The sequence below is a fragment of the Parus major genome, chromosome 3, assembly GCF_001522545.3.
Source record: "Parus major isolate Abel chromosome 3, Parus_major1.1, whole genome shotgun sequence".
NCBI classification, from domain to species: domain Eukaryota; kingdom Metazoa; phylum Chordata; class Aves; order Passeriformes; family Paridae; genus Parus; species Parus major.
The window spans coordinates 47,080,897-47,100,313 of NC_031770.1; the positions used below are offsets into that span (position 1 = coordinate 47,080,897).

At 41.3% G+C, this 19,417-nt stretch overlaps 1 protein-coding gene across 4 annotated transcripts in view; it reads right to left on the minus strand.

The window, feature by feature from the left end:
- Positions 1-19,417, minus strand: part of LOC107201978 (SAM and SH3 domain-containing protein 1) — a 533,641-nt gene that overhangs the window by 101,812 nt on the left and 412,412 nt on the right. The window contains exon 1 of one of the 4 annotated variants that reach the window (XM_019006072.2): positions 19,273-19,392. The exons of the other annotated variants lie outside the window; for them this stretch is intronic. Within the exon in view, the coding sequence (XP_018861617.1) occupies positions 19,273-19,368 (96 nt within the window). The 5' untranslated portion in view covers positions 19,369-19,392. Of the gene's footprint in view, positions 1-19,272; positions 19,393-19,417 lie in introns of those variants that run through there. 4 annotated transcript variants of the gene reach the window in all.

The following is a 19,417-nucleotide window of genomic DNA, read 5'->3' on the forward strand; positions in this document are numbered from 1 at the left end:
CCCAAGCCAAAGACAGCAAGCATCTCACAACCCACAGCATCTGCTCACATTTCATGTAAGTGAATTTCACAACTTAACAAAGGATTGTGAATTTGATATATATGACCTCAAATTTGATCCCTACATAGAGTTATCTCCATCATCCTCCTTTATTCTTCAAGCACTACTAAAAACATGGCAAAATTTAGAAAAGAGAAGATGCTTCATTTTTCTACTGCACAAATAATGGCCAAGACCTACTTCAGATATCAAACCACAAGTATAACTCGTGAAGAACCATGACATTTTGTCTGTTCTTTAAATTGACCCTCCCAATGTCCTCAAATAATTCTAAACTGTCACACACAAAATCACCAGCAGTGTCCTTTGCAATTCTATTTTGGTTTTATGTATTTAAAAAATTTTCATATGCAAAACATTAGCTCCAGCTTGGTAAGTCATGCATTCCCTTACAAACAGAGTCAAAGGAACAGTCCGAGAAGTTTTTAAAAACCTCTAGAATTATTAATAAACTAGAACACTAAAAGCATAACTAACAATATTTTAAAAATATTTCACTCTGATGCACAAAGAGTAAGACCCAGTGGTAATTTTCAAAAGTTTAGACAAATGTAGTGCGTCATTTTAGTTTCAAAGATAGAAAAAAGCATAAAGTTACTTGATACAAAAAAATAATAAGCCAATGTAATTTATAATAAGCCTTCAATCATGTACCACTAGGTCCCATTTTGATATAGATGGGTTGCATATTTGAGAGCGCTTATGTAAGCAATGAAAAAATATATTGCTTTCAAATTTGTTCTTACTGATATATCTGTAATTCAGAAGCCTCTGACATGCTCTGAACTGCTAGTAATATTTTAAAAAACAAAACCTCATAATAAACTCTCTCTCATTTTGTTACAAATTAAGCAGTTAAAAAAAGCACTAATATGAGGAGTGGTTTACAGCAATTGTGCTTATTACCATCCAAACCTCAATGTTCCCAATGATATAATCCTGCAGATCTTCTGGTGGAAAAAAATTTGTGAGCAATACAAATATCAAGCAGGAAAACCATTCCCCAAACACTTTATTGGTAAAAAGTTACAATGTGTTTCCCCTAAGACTTCACTACTGCACAGACCCTTCCATAAAATAGTTTGATAGGCAGGAAAGTATACAACCCATTATTTATAAAGGGTTAAATGTAAAATGAAGATTTAATAGTCTAATGAAAACAGAAGTTATCTCAGATTTCTATTTTCTAGTTGTGACGTGTGTTCCTAAATTTCCATTTTATAATGTATGCATGCAACATTTTTTGGCATCATAAAACAGAGCAAAATGATGAATTGCCCTGAAATTCCCAGAGAATTAGTTCTGATATGCATGTGAATACCAAAGGAATCCATTGGGATTCCTGTTAATGGAGTGACTACAAAGAAAAGTTGGAACGATTTGGCACTTATTATAAAGTTAGAATTTATCGGTCACTGCACATCAGTTAGTTTAATGCCTTGGCAGAATCCTTTGTATTTGACATCTGAAAGTGTAAAAGGGAAAAATGTTTTGCTAGAGAGCTCTGCTGGCTATAAAATTAAGTAAAAACACATTCATATTTTAATAGTATAATAAAATAAAAGCACTAATAGCTAAGGAGAAATAACAGACTTTGCTAAGTAACAGATAGATTTGAAGAACCTGCATGAACAAATACATGATGAACCTAAATATTAAGCACTAGCAGAGCATGCATACCTTCTGCATAAATTTCTATGCAGAATAAGATTTTTAGAAAAATCTTCCAAATATACAACTATTTTACTCTGTACTTTTCTGTCTCAGAATCTGAAAAATGTGTTACAAAGTTGCATATTTCAGCATATCCTCCTCCTATTCTGGCAGATATTAGGAATGTCAGGAAAGAGGTCTTGATTACCGGATATATGTCTCACTCTCCCAGCCCCAGGGTGAAATTCTCGTAACTGCACGAATCTCAGAAATGTAAAAAGATGTGGATGTTACAATCCTGTTTGTTCAGCGAGACAGTTGGGACTGTCTACCCGCACATGGCAATGCAGGTTACAGCACAAAGTGCAACTAGAAGAGTTCAAAACTTACAAGCCACCGCAGCTATGGCCACAGCACATGCGTAATCTGGAATCTTAGGAAGAGGTCAGAAACTGGGGGTAAGACAATCTGACTTTTTTTCCTATTAAAGTATAAATGAATGTAGAACTGGCACCAGCGAAGGGAAGGTGTTCTTCCACAATACACAGCAATCATGCCCTGTCAATGGCATGTTTTTTGACCTTTACAGGCTAAGATGAGAAAAATCCATTTTCATGCCTAAAACACTGGACTACTGTGTGGAGAGCCGCTTTAAACATTAGCAGCTTATTTCTGGGAGTTAGATTTTAACAGAGACGCCTACTAAAAATTTGTGGAACATGACCTTGCATTTCAATAATACCTTTGGTTTGGATAGCTCTAAGAAGTACATAAATGAAAGCCAGAATGTGGGCCAGAGTAAACAGGCTTGTTTGGGGAAGGGAGATGGGTAAGAGGGAGGAGGGACAAAAAAGCAGTGAAATGGGAACATCTACTGTAGGAAAACATATTTGTGCCTAATAAACACCCTGTTTTTGACAGGACTTCATCTGCATTGCACACATCCTACAAGATGTTTAAAGTTAAGCAGAACTAGCTTAGCCAGAAAGCAAGGAATGATCACATTTTCATGGGACAAGTTTGACTAAGATACCATTGCTTTTTAGATCCTTTTACTAATCACAAAAGCTTGTAAAAGCTTGGGAAACTTTGCATCCGTCCCTGAGCAACCTTGGACTCATGGCAGAACTCCCTGCATTCCAAAATATACTAATACCTGAATTCAGGCTACAGCTGATTTATCTGAGATACTGTATTCCAAGTTCCTTCACAGTTCTTTCTAAGGAGGCAGACTGAAATCATATCCAAACCTTTTCCAAACAGAGGAGTTAAATCTGCATCCAACTCTCTGGCTAGAGCTTGTGTCTCAGTTTACAACTGTAATACACAGTGAGCATCTATAGGAAAACCTGCAGAGCTCCATTATAATTCTATCTGTTACACATTTCTGACCCTCTTACCTGTCTCTTTCTACCACTGTATTTCTGCTAGCAATAGGGCTAATGTTTGCTTTCTGGCACAGCTTCAAAATGCTTGCATTAAAAATGAACCCAACAAGCTGCTAGAGAAATATTCCTAGGGCTCAGCAAGGACAATCTTCCATTCACCAGAGTTAACAATTCCACTATCTATGCAATGACAGGTTCAAAGCCTGTCTTGACAGTCAGCAGGGTCACAAATGTGAATGAGACAGAAGTGCAAGGCCAGGCAGACAGCACTTGCCTTGATATTCAGAAGAAAGCATAAAATACTCAGTGTACAAGTCATGACATTTTTATATTGAGAACAGCTATTTTTGAGGATGCTGAGAAGTTGTCATGGTTCCCTTGACCTCTCTATACCAGACACTGTGAGAACAAAAAGAACATACAGACCAGACGGATTCAATAGACTTTCCATTAATTTTTATGGCATCTGAGGGTTGAGTCATTAAACTATGTGGCTTTACAGACAGAGTTACAAAAATAGATGTGATACTATTGTGTCAAGCTCTCTGCAGCATGGTTATAGATTCTGTACAATAAGCAGAAAGCACAATGGTATACTTTGATATCAAAGATTTTGCAGCAGTTATCTGAAATAACTGATACAACCCACTGGGCTCAGAGCACAGTCACTCTAGATCCAAAAAAATAATATTAAACCACAGAGTTATATAGGTTTTTTCATATATGATATATACACACATATATACACACACACACATATATATATGACTTTGCCCTATCTTTACATCAAAAAAACCCTCTTACTTTTTTTCAAAATTCTGCTAATAAAGTGTTTCCTTCACCAGTAGCACCAAAGCCTTTTCCCCCCATCTTTTTACTGTAAAGCCCCAAAGTCTTTGTCAAGAAGGTATAACAAAGCATCCGTGGAAAAAACATTCTGAATGTGATTTCTATTTTTCCCTCTGTAAAGAAAAATAAATTTAAAAGCACACTACTGGGATCCCTCTCTGTGGCTTGCAACCAAGGAAGTCCTCTGTGGAAAAAATAAAAATATATGCATGCTGACAAAAAAGTTGCATCTATGCAAACATACATTCCAACATACTTAAAAAGTTGGTATTTATCACAAGTAGAACCAGGTCTTGACAGGCAAGAATATATGCAAACTTTATTCATGAAAGTTAGTTCAAAGCACTCTTAATGTCCAGCTTCCCTAATAACAGTATATTATCTTCTATCCTCCTCTCCCTGAGGTGCTCAAAACCCTTGTCTGCTCTGATACCTGAAAGGTCACCACCATCCACTAGACTGGTCAGCAGTCGGCTACAAGTTGCCACTGCCAGCTTGTAAAGCAGAGCAAGTAAACTCCATAAGCCATGTAATAGCTGCACCTGACATCCTCTCATTAGTTCTGTCTCCCCTGCTCTCACTGTCTCCTCCTTTTGCACACTCTGCTGAGATTTTTTTCTTAAACTGAGTGAAAATTTGTCACTTCACACGCACCAGCTGCAGTGGGTTCTAGCCCGAGACTTGGAACAGAAACCAACGCTAAACAAAAGAATGGCAAGGGTTAAGAAATGTACATATATCTGATAAAAGCACCATTAAGGAGATGGAGGTGAATTTCTTGTTTCAGATTTGGGAAACTTAGCATATATTACGGGGGTGGCTTCATGTCTGAGATAAGTTAGGGTCTAATGAAATAGATATGCAAAAGGAAAGCATCTCAAGTAGATGATGAAATAAATATTTCAGGGAGTTAGCCATATCTTCTGCAATAGTGCAGGAGGTCTCATTAAAGCTCTTTTCCTTATATTTAGTAGTAGCACAGTATGACAAAACCAAATCCTCTGTGATATATGGGACTACACAACTGAGGTGTGAGTAATCATTAAAAGAGGTGAGTGAAAAAATATAAAGAGAAAGCAGGTAAAGAAAAAATATCTGGATATTTAAAGGCAAAACAAACTGAGTAGTCAACAGTATCTCAGGACAAGTGTGTAATCTCAGCAACTGTTGTTTACAGTATTTCCCCAAGGTGTTAAAGTTGCTCAGAGAAAGCAAACTTTGGTAATGGTTATGTGCTAGTTTTACTAACAAAACTACTTTTCCAAGTGTCAACGCAGGAGAGAATGACTACCTTTAAATTGAACTGTGCTACGCTTTTCCCCCGGACAGTGTGGCAGAAGGAGGACATACTTTGTCCAGAAAAAGGAAAGTTCACTCAAAAAACTTTCTCATCCTTGTTTCTCTGATCCCCCTGCTCCTTCCCCTTGGCTCTTCAGTGTACTATTGCATGCTCCCTGCTGCTTTGAGAGCCAGGCCCAGGATCCTGGGCAGGTCCCTATGGGCAGCAGTTTCCCCCAGCCCACCGAAACCCAGCAGTACTGGCTTTGGGATGCACCAGTAAAGGAGAACACTCCATGCCTTCCCTCATTTCTTACCACCCCGGCAGCTAAATCCTGCATGGGACCTTCCCCCCAGCTACAACTACTGAAGGGTAGAGGAGAGAGCACAGTCCTCTCCCACTCTGAAGCACTGGGAAAACCCAGCAGGGAGGCAGTTGCTCTCTGTTTCTCATGGCTGGATGAGCCTATTACCTCATCTGCTTACCTACTTACACGGCAAGAGCTATGAGGCAGCACTGCACCTTGCATCACCCAGCCTGGCTGTGAGCATCCCAGCATTTAGAAATGCTGCTCTTAGGAGGCTGGGTGTGACAGCAAGCACAATTACTTACTCCCACTTGTGCCATTTTGGATGCTGACTTCCAAGAGGAAGATGCTCTCCTACTATCCATGTTAAGATTTCAGAAAGGGCAAAGGAAATCTCTAATATCTGCCTTCACTTAAAACTGTTTTTATGAAGAGTGAAAAAACACTGCCCTGCACACCCCAAGGCATGACAGGATCATTCCTCTTTTTTGGGAGTAAGTATGAAAATCAGCAGTCCTGGTGGAGATTCCCAGAAGCACAGGGCACTACCTGCCCCAGAGACGCAGCCCTTGATTTACTGTTCCAACTGCAGAGAGCAGCCCAGCTGCCAGCTGTGGAAAGCCAGAATGCTGATGTTTAAACTGCTTTCTCAAACTCTGATAAATTTCTGGTTTTTTCCTGCTAGAAATTCAGCAGCTCACAGCCTAGAGGATACACCCAATACTTCTACATAAGCAGGGACTAACCTCGCCTTCACTCCTACCACTTCCTGACAGGACGGCTTTTACCAGGAAAGGAAACAACTGTAATTGAGCATGGAGCAATCCATGTTTCCCCCTGTAATCTCAGCAGCAGAAGAAATGGTTTCCTGTAGCTCCCGTAAGCAAGCTGTGCCCAGGCTCCCCTTCACCAACACCGCCCATCCCGCCTGTCTGTGCTATCCCTGCAAACCCTCACTCCTGCAGGGACCACGTGCTCCGCGCTCGCACAGAGAGACAGCATTAATAAACTAGCTTGAACAGACACCCCACATTCAAACAAATCTGAAACCAGAAAGGCTGACTCTACCCTGAAGCAGTTCAGTGAAGCCTCAGCTTTTGACTCTTAACAGAGGTATGGCACTGTTAGCACAGTCTCAACCACTGTAGGTAGCTACAGTGAACCAAATATAACACTGCTCATGCAAAACTTCACAGTGCTGGGCTCAGGTTTTTTATCGCCTTAACTAAGCCTCCTCAAGTCTCTTTGGAGAGTGTTTTATTTAGGAACAGTAAAGCACAGTTATCAAGGGGTTTCAGTTCATTTAATTAAGTTGAATACAATTACACTCCAGTGGGTCTTAAAAATGAAGAATCTATTTAAATATTATTTAGATGCGTATCTTTTAAGTACCACAGATTGCACGGGGCTTCATGTTTATATCAATTAGGGATATCAACCTAACAGTAAGAACTCTATCGCTTGCCAGCTTATAATCCTTTCCACTCTGGGATTCTGTATTTTATTTACTCATTTCCTTGTATCTGTGTACAGTGAAGAAGGGCTTTTTGCGTTCGTGTGTGCTCACACTGCTTCACCATTGCCAAAGCACTTCCTAATTAGGTTACATAGGCATCTTACACAAATAAAAGAGGAATATTTCTGCCTATCAACAGAGCATATCCTACAGTCTGGGTCGGAATAACTGTGTGATTGCCATATCTCCCAGGTATTTCAAGCCCATATTTTTCTGAAGGGGGACATGAAGGATGTCATGTGCTTGTTTCAAGGAAGTGCTTAATCCTGTGGCTGCTGTCAGTCCAGTGGCTCTGCCCATTGCTAAGAGACACGAGGACAGAATGAAGTTTCATCAGAGGAAGCTCTGATGGGACATTAGGAAAAAACAGAGATTGTGGTCCATCACTGAAATGGGCTCTCTATGAAATTAGTAACAGCACAAAGCCCACCAGAGTTCAAGGAGCATCTGACAGTGCATTTAGTCTTATGGTTCAGTTTTAGGCACCATGTGAGGAGTGTAAATGAACCTTACAGGACCTTTCCAACTTAGATATTCTCCGATTCTATGTTTATGCTTTTACTGGAGACTGAATGAATTACTCAAGTGGTGCACATCACAGAGATGCACCTCAAACTGAGGCACAAAACAGTTTGAAAAGCCCCATATGACTAAAGAGGTCATAAAAAGCAGAAGCTGGCAGCGCCCCAGTGTTAATGAACCTTGCAAAATACTTGTGTCTCTACAAAACCCCGTGTCTGATTCTCACTGACCCAAGGCCCTGAACCACAGGCTGAAAGAAAACAACCGTAGATAAAGATACTTGGACTTGGATGGCAAGCTAAGCCCTCACTTGAGCAACTTCTTTATGCATAGTGACATGAACATCAAAAGGAGAGCATCCTGCTAACTAACCATTTGTCAGGACAGTTGTCATGCCAAAGAAAAACATCTCACCTAGTTGTAAAAATGACAGTAACATGAAAAGTAAGTCTCAGATGGAAGGAGTTTCCTCACAGACTCTGCTTCTCAGATGAAAAAAGTGACTGCAGTCTCAGGGAACACCACCCCATAAACTCAGCAAGAGTGGTAGGACAACCTCTGTACCAGGCTGCATCTGAAGCAACACAAAACCAGCAGGGAGCTCTCTGAGCAAGATGATGTTAAACCACTTTTCACAGCCTGCACCATTATTAATTTCAAAACAAAGGATGTATAGTAAATAAGCTCTTTCATTCTCAGAGAATTAGGATTTGAAAGAAAACTAAGATTTTGCAGTATGACTCTTTCAAAAGGAAAGGAAAATCATATATTTTCAGATATGGTAATCTCTTCAAAGCTTAAGAGGTGCAAGGGCTGGTTCATAAGGAATGACATGTGAACAGGAAAACAGGGCATCAGACTGTCTCTAGGAAAATAGTAAATTGCACTCTCATCCCTAGCTTGTTTCATCTAACCAGCCCTCTGCTACCAATTACCCATTCAAAGCATCTGCTGGCAGTACCTTGATGGTTTAGTTTCACATGACTCATACACCCATCAATGGTTACCCACCTATAGCCTGCATTTGTCTCTAAGCAAAAACAAAACAAGGTGTGACCAGCTAGACATGAAGGCTTACTTTGCTTATGATATCCCTACTCACTGCCTGAAATAAGCCTTTTCATTTCTGATTCAAGCTCAAATCTCCATTATTTATTTTGTGCTCCCTGACATCCACACCATTCAGCCACCTCCCCTGGGCCTCCAGGAAGCCAGCCTGCACACTGACCTTCCCCTGCCAAGGTCCCGGTGCGTGCTCCAGCCATTTCCTGCCATGAAGGCGGCAATTCTTCCTTTCACATGATCCTTCTAAATCCCTCTTCCTAGCAGTTGCAAGTTACTCTTCTCAGCTGGGACTTTTCTGGCCACAGAAATACAGCTCTGGATACTGACTCACTGCACCTCCATCCCCTGTCATCCTCTGTTTCCGCTTTATATGAGAGGTATTTTCCTAAGAGAGTCTGGAGAAAAACCCCCTGCTTCACTCTTTTTAAATTTTTTGGTTTTGTAAACTGCTTAAACTGGCCCCCCCCAGCAACAGATCTGCCTAAGAAAGGCAGAAGGGTCAGCAGGAGTTAACGTACCTTTTTATCCCCCTTTCCTCTCTTTTTCATGGCAGTTTATAAAATAATTAACCATCTGTAAGCATTCTGAAGTAGTTATTAGGTTTCACAGATAAAAAATGAAGATTTGTACAATGTTTTGTATTCTGTGTACACTTGAGACAAGGATTAAAACCCACAAGTAACTTGGCAAAGATTATTTGAAGAAAGTACCATTCCATCAGAGAGAAAAAGCAGCATTGAGAACATCCACCCCTCTTTTTTCCTCCTACTTTTGGTAATTAGGAACTCAAACTCCACACTAACCAAACCCAGTGAGACTCATCATGACTAGGATAACAAGGATATGCAGAAGAATCCCTTTCCCTTCTCATTTATGCGTGACCACACACCGTATGTGGTATGAAGCTATTCTTTATCATCACCATCACGCCAGTATTTTGGTGAGGTCCTTGACCTTATGTTCCCTGTTAACTTCCTGAGTTTAGACAGCTATCATGCAAAGCTTAGGTTTTACAAAGTTTATCCATCTGCACATATATAGTCACTCCCTGACACAAAATCTAAACAATGCATTGCTGGGTTTGGGCTGAGCAGGAAACAATACATCTCACTGAACTGAAGCATCCCAGTGTCCTTTCAATTCAGTGCACATCAGAACATGGCACCACAGCGGAGCGGGGCTGCACAGGATTAAACTCCATTTCTGGTCTCATTGTAAACCACTCAGAACAAAGGTGGGTGTTATTAGAGAGGAAAACACAATTTTTAAGGATGGGGTGTCCTTTTGCACTACCTACAACAGAGCAGTCTCCACTGATTAAACAAGAAACAAAACCGACCCTTCCCCCAAATCTCAGAAGAAAAATTTCCTCTAGAAATTTCCTCTCCTTACAAGGTTTTTTGGTTTTGAAGTACAGTATCATTGCCAGCCCTCTGATAAAATGTTGCACAGGAAAAACCTTTCTCTCCAACCTTTATATAAAAGATGATATATCCCTAAAAACACTCTGAAACATTGTGTTTTTAAGGTGTAAACATACAGTCATCTTGAAGATGGAAACTTGAAGAGAGAAACCACAATTGACATAAAACATGTAGTCTGCTCACACCTTTTCCTGTTTTACAATGGTTATTTATGAATTCTAAGGTGGGAAAGAAACCTAATAATGGAGTGGAAATCACAACCTCCAAGTATTGGTGGGTATTTTGTATGAACACAAACACATGTATAAAACAGGATTTTTCTTATTTTCATCCTCAAAGATTATAAACTGCAGCTTAAATGTGAAGGATTTATCATCAGCTTTCAGAGCTACTGCACTAAGGTGGCCAACCACTAAAGCTCCAGAACTCACAAGTATTAAATATTATTCTGTATAACTGAAGGCTGTGTTAAATCTATCAGTGATACTCATAACAATGTGAAGCATGTCTGACATGGATGGTGAAAGGAGATGACTCTTAATTTAGCAATAGAAAATAAGTGTTTTCAATTTGCACTCCATCCCTAGGATTGCACTAGAAATTTCTGATGTAAAAACCCCTTTTGGCTGAGTTGCAATATGCAGCATGTGTCTGCTGGAAAACAGCAAGCAGAGAATCCAAAGAGAAGGGAAATGTTTCAGAACTGTAACAGACATAGATAAACAGAGATAATAAACAAGCAGAACACAAACATCCAAACATCCCTGCAAATGTAAAATGTGTAAAACCCACAGATTCTTCAGCAGTGAAATATCATTTCTAAAGGTATATATTATGATTCACAAGATATTACTCTGGCAGCAAAATTCCTTAAAAGCCTAAAATGCCTTTTTTTCTGAAGTGCAATGTAATGCTATGCAATCAGCTCTTGCACGTTTTCATCCAAGCTCCAGCTGTGGATGTGCACTCGCTGACAGAACTTTTAACAGTGCACCATGGTGCAATGAGCTCTCATGTTTCCTCCATCAAGTTGTGCTGGGGTTGCAGTGAAGCAAAGAGCAAGCTCTGCAGAGCAGGGTCAGCCTGGTACTGGCATTGAAAGGGGCAGGAGGCTCAACTCATCTGAACCTGTGAAAGAACAACAAAAGATGCGTTTTCCTTTTTTCTTAAAAGCCTACAGGCCACACACTGCTCCGCTATAAATAAACTTGTGCCTTAGGCTCCTGAAGTTTTTATGTAAACAGTGCAAAAAGTAGACCCTTTATCTTCTGTTTATCTTTTGTTTTTATCATACCTATCAGCACTGCACAAAGCATCTTCAGTTGCAGGTGAGAGGGTTAAGGAGCATCTCGCAAGAGATTGCTCATGTACTCTCAATTTAATATTGTAACAAGCATGGTACTGTTTCCACTATCATCTATCAGCCCTCGTCATGCTTGCTGCAAAGCTTTCAAAGCATTGCTTTTATTATTATATTAAACAGTTACCTAATCTCTTTTACACACACTCCCACGCACAGAGAATATACTCCAGGTGGAGAATTCTGTGAGATTAAATATTAGTAGGCTGTTACCTACAAAGAGCAAAAAAGCACTGTCGATCATCATAAATACAGTGCCAATAATGAAACATAAAAGGATGTATTCGTATTCTAGATAATTGTATTACCATGCTTGTAACCTTCCCAGTGTGTTTACCCACGCAGATGAAAACAGACATATCTTCTCCATCTGGAGGCCTGATGATGCAAACTGATCTCAAGAGTGTATTGCCTTGTCCATGCAGGGCCGCTGGGAAGTCTAATCACCAAAATCTAACGAGAGAGCAGATCTGCACCAGCACTCCAACCAGATCACACTCAGATTGTGACACAGATATTAGAAACCAGTTCTCCAATATATTGTATGACTCTGTTAAAAAGCCTGAAAGTGTGATCTATAAATCATTGTTGTATTATACTCTTCAGCCTGTCCATCAATTTTTCAAGCTACACCCTGCTTAAAACTGTTTTCCAGATAGGTTATACAATCCTCACTCTCAAATTCCAGCTCCTCATAGAAACATGCCTCTAAAACTAGTATGTAGCTCAAAAATGCTTATACAGGTGTCATTAGAACTTAAACAGTTAAGTACTTTAGTATAATAATCTTAGTTCAAATAAACCTGGTACATGATAAGTCTGTTTCAAAACATGGCAGTAGACAAGAAAGTTCTGCTATTACCATAAGCCAGGAAAAACATTCCCCCTGCCTCCAGAAGATGAAAGCAGAGCCAGTATGCCCACACCTGACCACACCACAGGAACTGCACTGTGGGGGGGGAGAAGGCACAGGTAGCTCCTTTTATTTTTAATGTCGTTATTTTCAATAATGGAAATCTGTGTTGTGAACCCATGTGCCCAAAACATGTAATTTTTCCTTGCCAATGAGTTGTCTCTTGATGTCAGGCAAAAATAAAACCCCCTGATATCTCTTTACCTTACATGTGTCTACATGCATTTTTACGGAGAACATGTTTTTATAAGTAGAAACCTGATTTTTAGACTTACATATATGAAAGCCAGTTTCTTCCTTTTGTCCATTTTCTCATGAAAACCATGGAATCCACGGCATCCCTGCAGTCACAACCACCTTCCTCCTCCTCCCACCACTAATAATGCCATCAGACAAAGCGGCAGGTTCATTAGTCATCAGCTGCGTCAAGCAATCACCAAGAGGGAAATTGTTAGCAGCATTCAATGTTAAAACAGCTACTGTGACAAATCACTTCGCTGGGTCATTACAAAGTATTCCTATTCCTCCTGTGCTTCTGAACCTCCTAAAGTCTGAACACAGTGTGTACTTTGACATTAATACTGTCACAAGAGGGCAAGCAGAAAAGAAGGCAGTCTGGGCTGCTGGATGAAGGAAAAGCTACAGCCATGGATTCCAAATGACAAGAGAGTGACCCAGAATGGTGCAGGAAGCAAGGCTGGGTTCACCAGAGAACCCTCTCCTCCACAATGCCACCTCTGAAGGGAAAAAAAATCCTGCAGGAACATGGCCCAGGGCTAAAACTGGAACAGCTCAACGTGTGTGTGGACTAAGTTAAATTAATGATTACCTACTTCTGTAAAATGTCACTTGCTCTAAAATATACTAAAAATAAAAGGTTTTCACCTGACTGTAGAAAATGATAGCCAACATGTGTAACATAGTATACTGCATTCCATGTAATAAAATTCCTTTAACTGCTCACGTGCAACACCTTTTCTTTTTCCACATCAATTTTCACATTTTCTTTCTGCTTAGAAACTGACATTCTTTTCATATCCACAGAAGGAAGAAGGCATCATTACAGGCAAATTCTAGCAACCTTGTATTCCATTGCTCTTAAAAAACAGAGAGCTTGGTTGACTGACTTTCAAAAGATGAAAAATGAAGAAAAAAAGAGTATTTCCAAGTTGGTATTCACAGTAAATCAGCAAGAGAAAGAAAGAATTCGCTTTCAAGAAAGAATGAAGGCGGCACAAGAACCAAAAGCTCTTATCACTCCTATTGGTCTAGGGTCTTATGGGGACTAAATTCTCTGATGGAGACATCTGTTTTATGTGCCCTGACGTGCAAGAAAAAGCCTAGACCAAAGGTTATCTCTGTGAGCTGTCTTTCCTCATAAAGAGATTAGCATTGTTAGGCATAACATTTCATGGAAAGGCAAAGGAGATGCAACAGGTTAAGTTTTAATTATAAAATTGAATCCAACACCTAAACTGACAGCCAGTCGCTCTCTCTTTTGTCTTCTTTATTTGAGAGCAGAATACCCTTCATGGTTTTGTAAAATAGAAAAAATAATATCTGCTAGTTTGAAAGCAGAGGCCAGGCCTTCTGGGTTTATCCTTATTGCTGCAAATAGGATATGTTTTAGAAAACGCGCTCCAAACAAAAGACAGAACAAAAGTGTTTTGAATCAGAATCTCCTAAAGTGCATTTTGAGTTAATTACACAGTGCCACAGGCACTTTGCTGATATGTCATCAATAAAAATCATAAAAAACAAGTATATTGCATTTTTAAAAGCACATTCTACCTGAGGCAGCTACTCAGTTGCCTGTACATTTCCACAGAGCTGTGCTGAGCATCCATGATCTCAGCTGGAGTGGTCTTTTGGTGCCAATCTGACACCAGAAAAACAGAGTAACCCAATGAGAAACTGAGAGAGCAACAGAGCAGAGATTTCCATAGGAGGTTACAGTGATTTAATGAGGGTTTAACAAAGAGCAATCCTGCAAGAAATCTTTGGCTGGTGTTAGCTGCCACAACTCCTCCTGGCAGTTCTACAACTGCTTTTATCAGTCAGGGATCTACTTCCCTGATCCTTCCAGATATCCAGACTCCCTGGCTTAATATCAAATTCCTCTTCCCAAAGTATGCTAGCCAGTATCCAATTACATGTTATCACAGTAGCATTATCAGCTGGCGTCTCTCTTTTGGTTTTTTTCTTTATTACTTTGATAAGAAATTCAAATAGTCACTTAAACATGGAGACCAAGATAGATTATATATGTAAATAGTAGGGCTCTTGGTAGCCAAGTGAGCTTTATTGTCCTCAAAATACTCTGTTCACTTCAACTAACAGAAGATGGTGGGAAAGGACTGGTTTTCTCTCAGCATAATACTGCAAAATACTATTTTGTATTTTTGCAAAAAAGAAATAATTTTGTTTTTCTGTTTCAGCTGTTATAACTGATTGAGTAGTTTGAAACAAACTAGCTACTGCTTTGAAATAAAAAGCTGGAAAGACTTCTAACTTCGTGGCATCTCATCTTCTAATCAGTGTGGCTTTTCAAGTTCTGCTGTATCTATTGCATCTTGGCCATTGAAGACAAAAAAATCTCCTCAATAAGACAAATAAGACACTTTCTTCGGTGAAACTCCTATTAAAATTGATCAGAGTTTGCCAGTGATTTCATTAATGTCAGGATTTGACCTGGATATCTCTCATATATATATATATATGTATGAAGGAAGAATTTCACATAAACAGGAGGGGCACTAGAATGACTTCCCTGTTCTAAGGTAAATAGCCTATGTTTTGAAAGCACATTTTTAAAAAAATGAAGCTCATGATTTTAATTTAATATTAAAATTTGTTCTTGGATGTCATAACACAAACTTTTAGACCTTGAACAACAAAGAGTTTGCCATCACCACATCAATACATTACTCCATGCCAAAAAATATCCCTTCTTATAGCATTGAGTTTTGGCAATGCAGAGAATTTCTTTATTACTGCTCACAGTCCACCCCTCTCTAAAACCTTAATACACTTCCAACATCCACTACCGCTTTGAAACACTGAAAATTATAACTATCCAATACATTCCAGCATGTGCTTGCTACAGACTAAGCAAAAGCTTTTGAGTATAATTTTGTTATCTAGTAAGCTCCATTAACAGCACAAATAGCTTGAGGTGCTTATACCAGATCTGCACCTACAGAATATTTAATTAGAAAAGTGCAAAAGGGAAAAGCCACATTTACTTCAGCAAGACCTAGTACAGAGGCAAGCATACACTCAGTATTTATCAAGTACAGGGCTATTACGTGACTTCAAAGTCTATAAAATATGCTCCTTACAAGCAGCACTTGACAACTATTTTCTTCCCCTCCAGACCTGGGATCTGCCATCACAGGTTCCTCCTAATGAGGTCCTATTTAAAGGAACATAACTAAAAATATACAAACAATGAAATATATTTATCCATATAAATATGGAGAGGGGCTCTATTTGTATTTCAGGTAACTTCAATACTGATTATCAGCTGGGCTGACACTCTGGCCTCTCCTCCTAATTCAGCACCTAGAGTACATACCACCACACTCCACAAGGCTTCCAGCAGGGCCAGTGGGAGGAAGGCAACACCTTCCTCTTCCCCACTGCTCTAACTTCTCAGTATGAGGAGGGAATAATCAGGCATTTTATCACTTCTATGAAAAATGTCTTTTTTTACTGTAAGGACAGCAAATTGCTGGAACAGGCTGCACGGAGAGATTGTGCAGTTTCTGGCCCTGGAGGTTTTCAAGACGCAACTGAATAAAGCCCCAGGCAACCTCACCTGACCTCAGAGCTCTCCCTGTTTCAGCATGAGGATAGGCTAGATGCTGCCTGAGGTTCTTTCCACCCTGCATCATCCTACAATCATGGCTTAAGAATGTGTTTTTCTCTTTCATTCCATCAACATAATTTTGATGATCAGCTTCTTTCTTAATTTCATTCTAGTTTTCTCCTTCCAAGATTGCAGAATCATAGACTGGTGTCTGTTGGAAGTGACCTTAAAGATCATCTAGCTCCAACGCCCCTGCCATGGGCAGGGACACCTTTCACTACACCAGTCTGCTCAGAGCTCCCCATCCAATCTGGCCTTGAACACTTGCAGGAATGGGGCACCCACAACTTTGGGCAACTTGTGCCAGTGACTAAGCACCCTCACAGTAAAGAATTTCTTCCTAATATCTAATCCAAATCTATCCTCTACTAGTTTAAAGCTACTCTCCCATGTCCTGTCACTACATGCCCTTGTAAGAAGTCTTCATGTTTGTTGTAGGCTCCCTGCAGGTACTGGGAGTCTGCAACCAGGTTACCACAAACCCTTCTCTTCTCCAGGCAGAACAATTACAATCTCTTATCCTTTTCTTCACAGGAGAGATGTTACATCCCTCTGACCATCTTGGCAGCTTTCCTCTGGACTTGTTTAACAGTCATGTCCTTTCCTGTATTGGGGACCTCAGAATTGGATGGAGCGCTTCAGGTGGGAGTCTCACAAGAATGATCTTGGCTCTTCTCTCCTGCTAGTGCATTCCTTCGGTAGCTACCAGGCTGTTCCAGGGCCAACCTGGCCACCATATCACTGCACCAACTTTTTCATTTATAGAGCTATCCCCAGTGAATCACCCTGGTGTCTACATCTGTGTTCCCCACACAGCTTGAGTCATGAACTGCTACAGATCCCAGGAAATTAAGACCCATGCTCTCACATAATTGACAATGATAATTGACAATGCGAAAGAAGTAAGCCAGCTACACAGGCCACTGATGTGGCATCATGGACTACAACCAACCAGCTACAGACTCCCATTAGGAAGCCACAGCTCCAGTTTACTCCTTGCCTTTTGCAGCACAGGTTTGAAAGAGACAAAACTCTGTGCACCACAAAGATGAGCAATGGAAATGGCACTGGAGCTACCTCTTCCTTGCCTTCAAAGAAGGACAGAGCACTAAGTAAATTTATACTCAGTACCTATTAGGACCTAATTTTGCAGCCCAAAAGGAACTCTTTAAAAATCTACATCTGAAGAAAACTGACAGCATGCAGCGAGAAGAGCTTTGGTCTTCCCTCTTATAGGTGAGCCTACACAACCTATCTTTTCATATCTGTAATTGTGTTGCAACACAAAACACTGAAAGAAGAAATGCTAATAACTCTGGGTGATGTTTGCAACTGATATAAACCAGCAACTTCATAATCACAACATGATTCCTTTCTATAAAGCTAACCAACTCTAAGACAAACGATTTTAGCATTGTTGTATCAGAAGGCAAATAACAATTAAAGAACTCTGTTTTCCCAGGAAGGAAACTAGCTTGTATGACCAAAAGAAACCTATTCAAATTATTAGTTGTGTGACAATCAGATCTTTTTCTGCACTGAGCTTCAGCGTGCTAGGCAGTTGGACTGGCCTCCTCAAACACTCCTTCCCAGGCATCCAATAGCACTTTGCTCTTACTAAATGCAGTACTGAAACCTGCCAGAAAAAGAGAGAAAGAGACTGTTCATGAAGTACCAACTGTGTGCTCCTTATAAACTGGCAGAACTGACTCTGCTTGCATTCTTAGATCAAAATCATTAACAGTGAAAAAGTGTACGCAGTTGGGTGCTATTAAACTGAATGTCAAGTCAATGGAGAATTTCTATGAAGGAATGACACACATTTTTTAACCTGACTTTGAATATTAACAATAAAGTCCATGTGGTAAAAAATACGCAGCATAAAATGCTAACTAAATTCTCTGGTCGATTCTATAACATTTTATCTGAATTAAATCCTATGGGTTTACCATTCACTACGTTCCATGGCAGTTTTCCAAAAAGTATTTCTCACAATATTCTTGAATGTCTGCTGGTTAAATGTTAACAACAAAAACTAACACGCATCAAGCCTATTCATTTGCTTTTAAATCGAATAAACAGGCACTCCACTGTTGATTACCACATTCCTGTATCACTGGAAGGCTGCCAGCTCCAGTACGTATATAACGTTAGTATTTGTTTTTTTGCTGAGTGGCAGTCCTCTGCGGTAATTATCATCTTGCACCTAAAGTAAATATTATTCTCTCGCTGCAAGTAGAAATAAAGGATTGACTCTTCCTGTAGTTTTACTGTTTGCCATCCAGTCCGTCCTGTCGGTACGCTACGTGCCCATTAAACGTAATTCCTTGAGCCCTCGTTACTGGGGACATCTCTTTTGTCTGTACCCAGTGAATTACGAGGATTAGTCCCTCCTCAGAAGATCACCGGCGCAGAAACTCCACGGGCCGTAACCGAGCAACTCGTCTCCGAAAAACTACCGGGAGGGAGTAAGAGCTCCAAAGCCGGCGCCTGGGAGTGCCGCAGGGCCCCGGGAGCGCTGCGGGACGGGCGGCCGTGCCCGGGGGCCCCGGGGCTGCGCCCCCCACGCGCGGGGCTTCACCCCGAAACGCGTGCGGGGGATGCAAAGGCTGCAGCGACACCGCCTTCAGCCCCAAGTGCCCCGAATCGGCGGCACGCCGGGGCAGCGGGGGGACAATGCGCCCATTGATCCGCCTGAACCGGCGCTCCCGGGAGCGTCCCCGCCAGCGGGCAGCCCCTGCGCGGACCCGCTCCTTGGCGGTGCTCGGCGCGGCCCTTCCGCCCCTTCCACCACGACAGCCCAGAGAGCTCTGCTCCAGAACCCCGATGAAGGCGGCCACCGACACGACGAGTGGCTTTGCCCGTGAAGTTAGTTTTTCTGGGACGTACGCGCCCGCACAGGGCGGCCACGCTCCAACTCGGGCAAACTCCGCAGCAGGTGCCGGGAAAACCCGGCGAGCGCTCCGCAGCATCTCCATCCCCTCACCCCAACCCAAACCCCCCGTCCCGCGGCAGGCTGCCCCCGCGGCCGCCCCGTTCTCAGACCCCGTGGCCACCGCACTCACCAGGATGCCCATCACGTCCGCCCACAGCTGGGCGAACACCTCCGACGTGCCGCTCTCCGCCGGGGCGGCGGGGCCGTCCGCCCGCTCCCCCTCCATGCCCCGGCCCGGCCGTCGGATCAACGCCGGCTCCCCGCCGCCGCCGCGG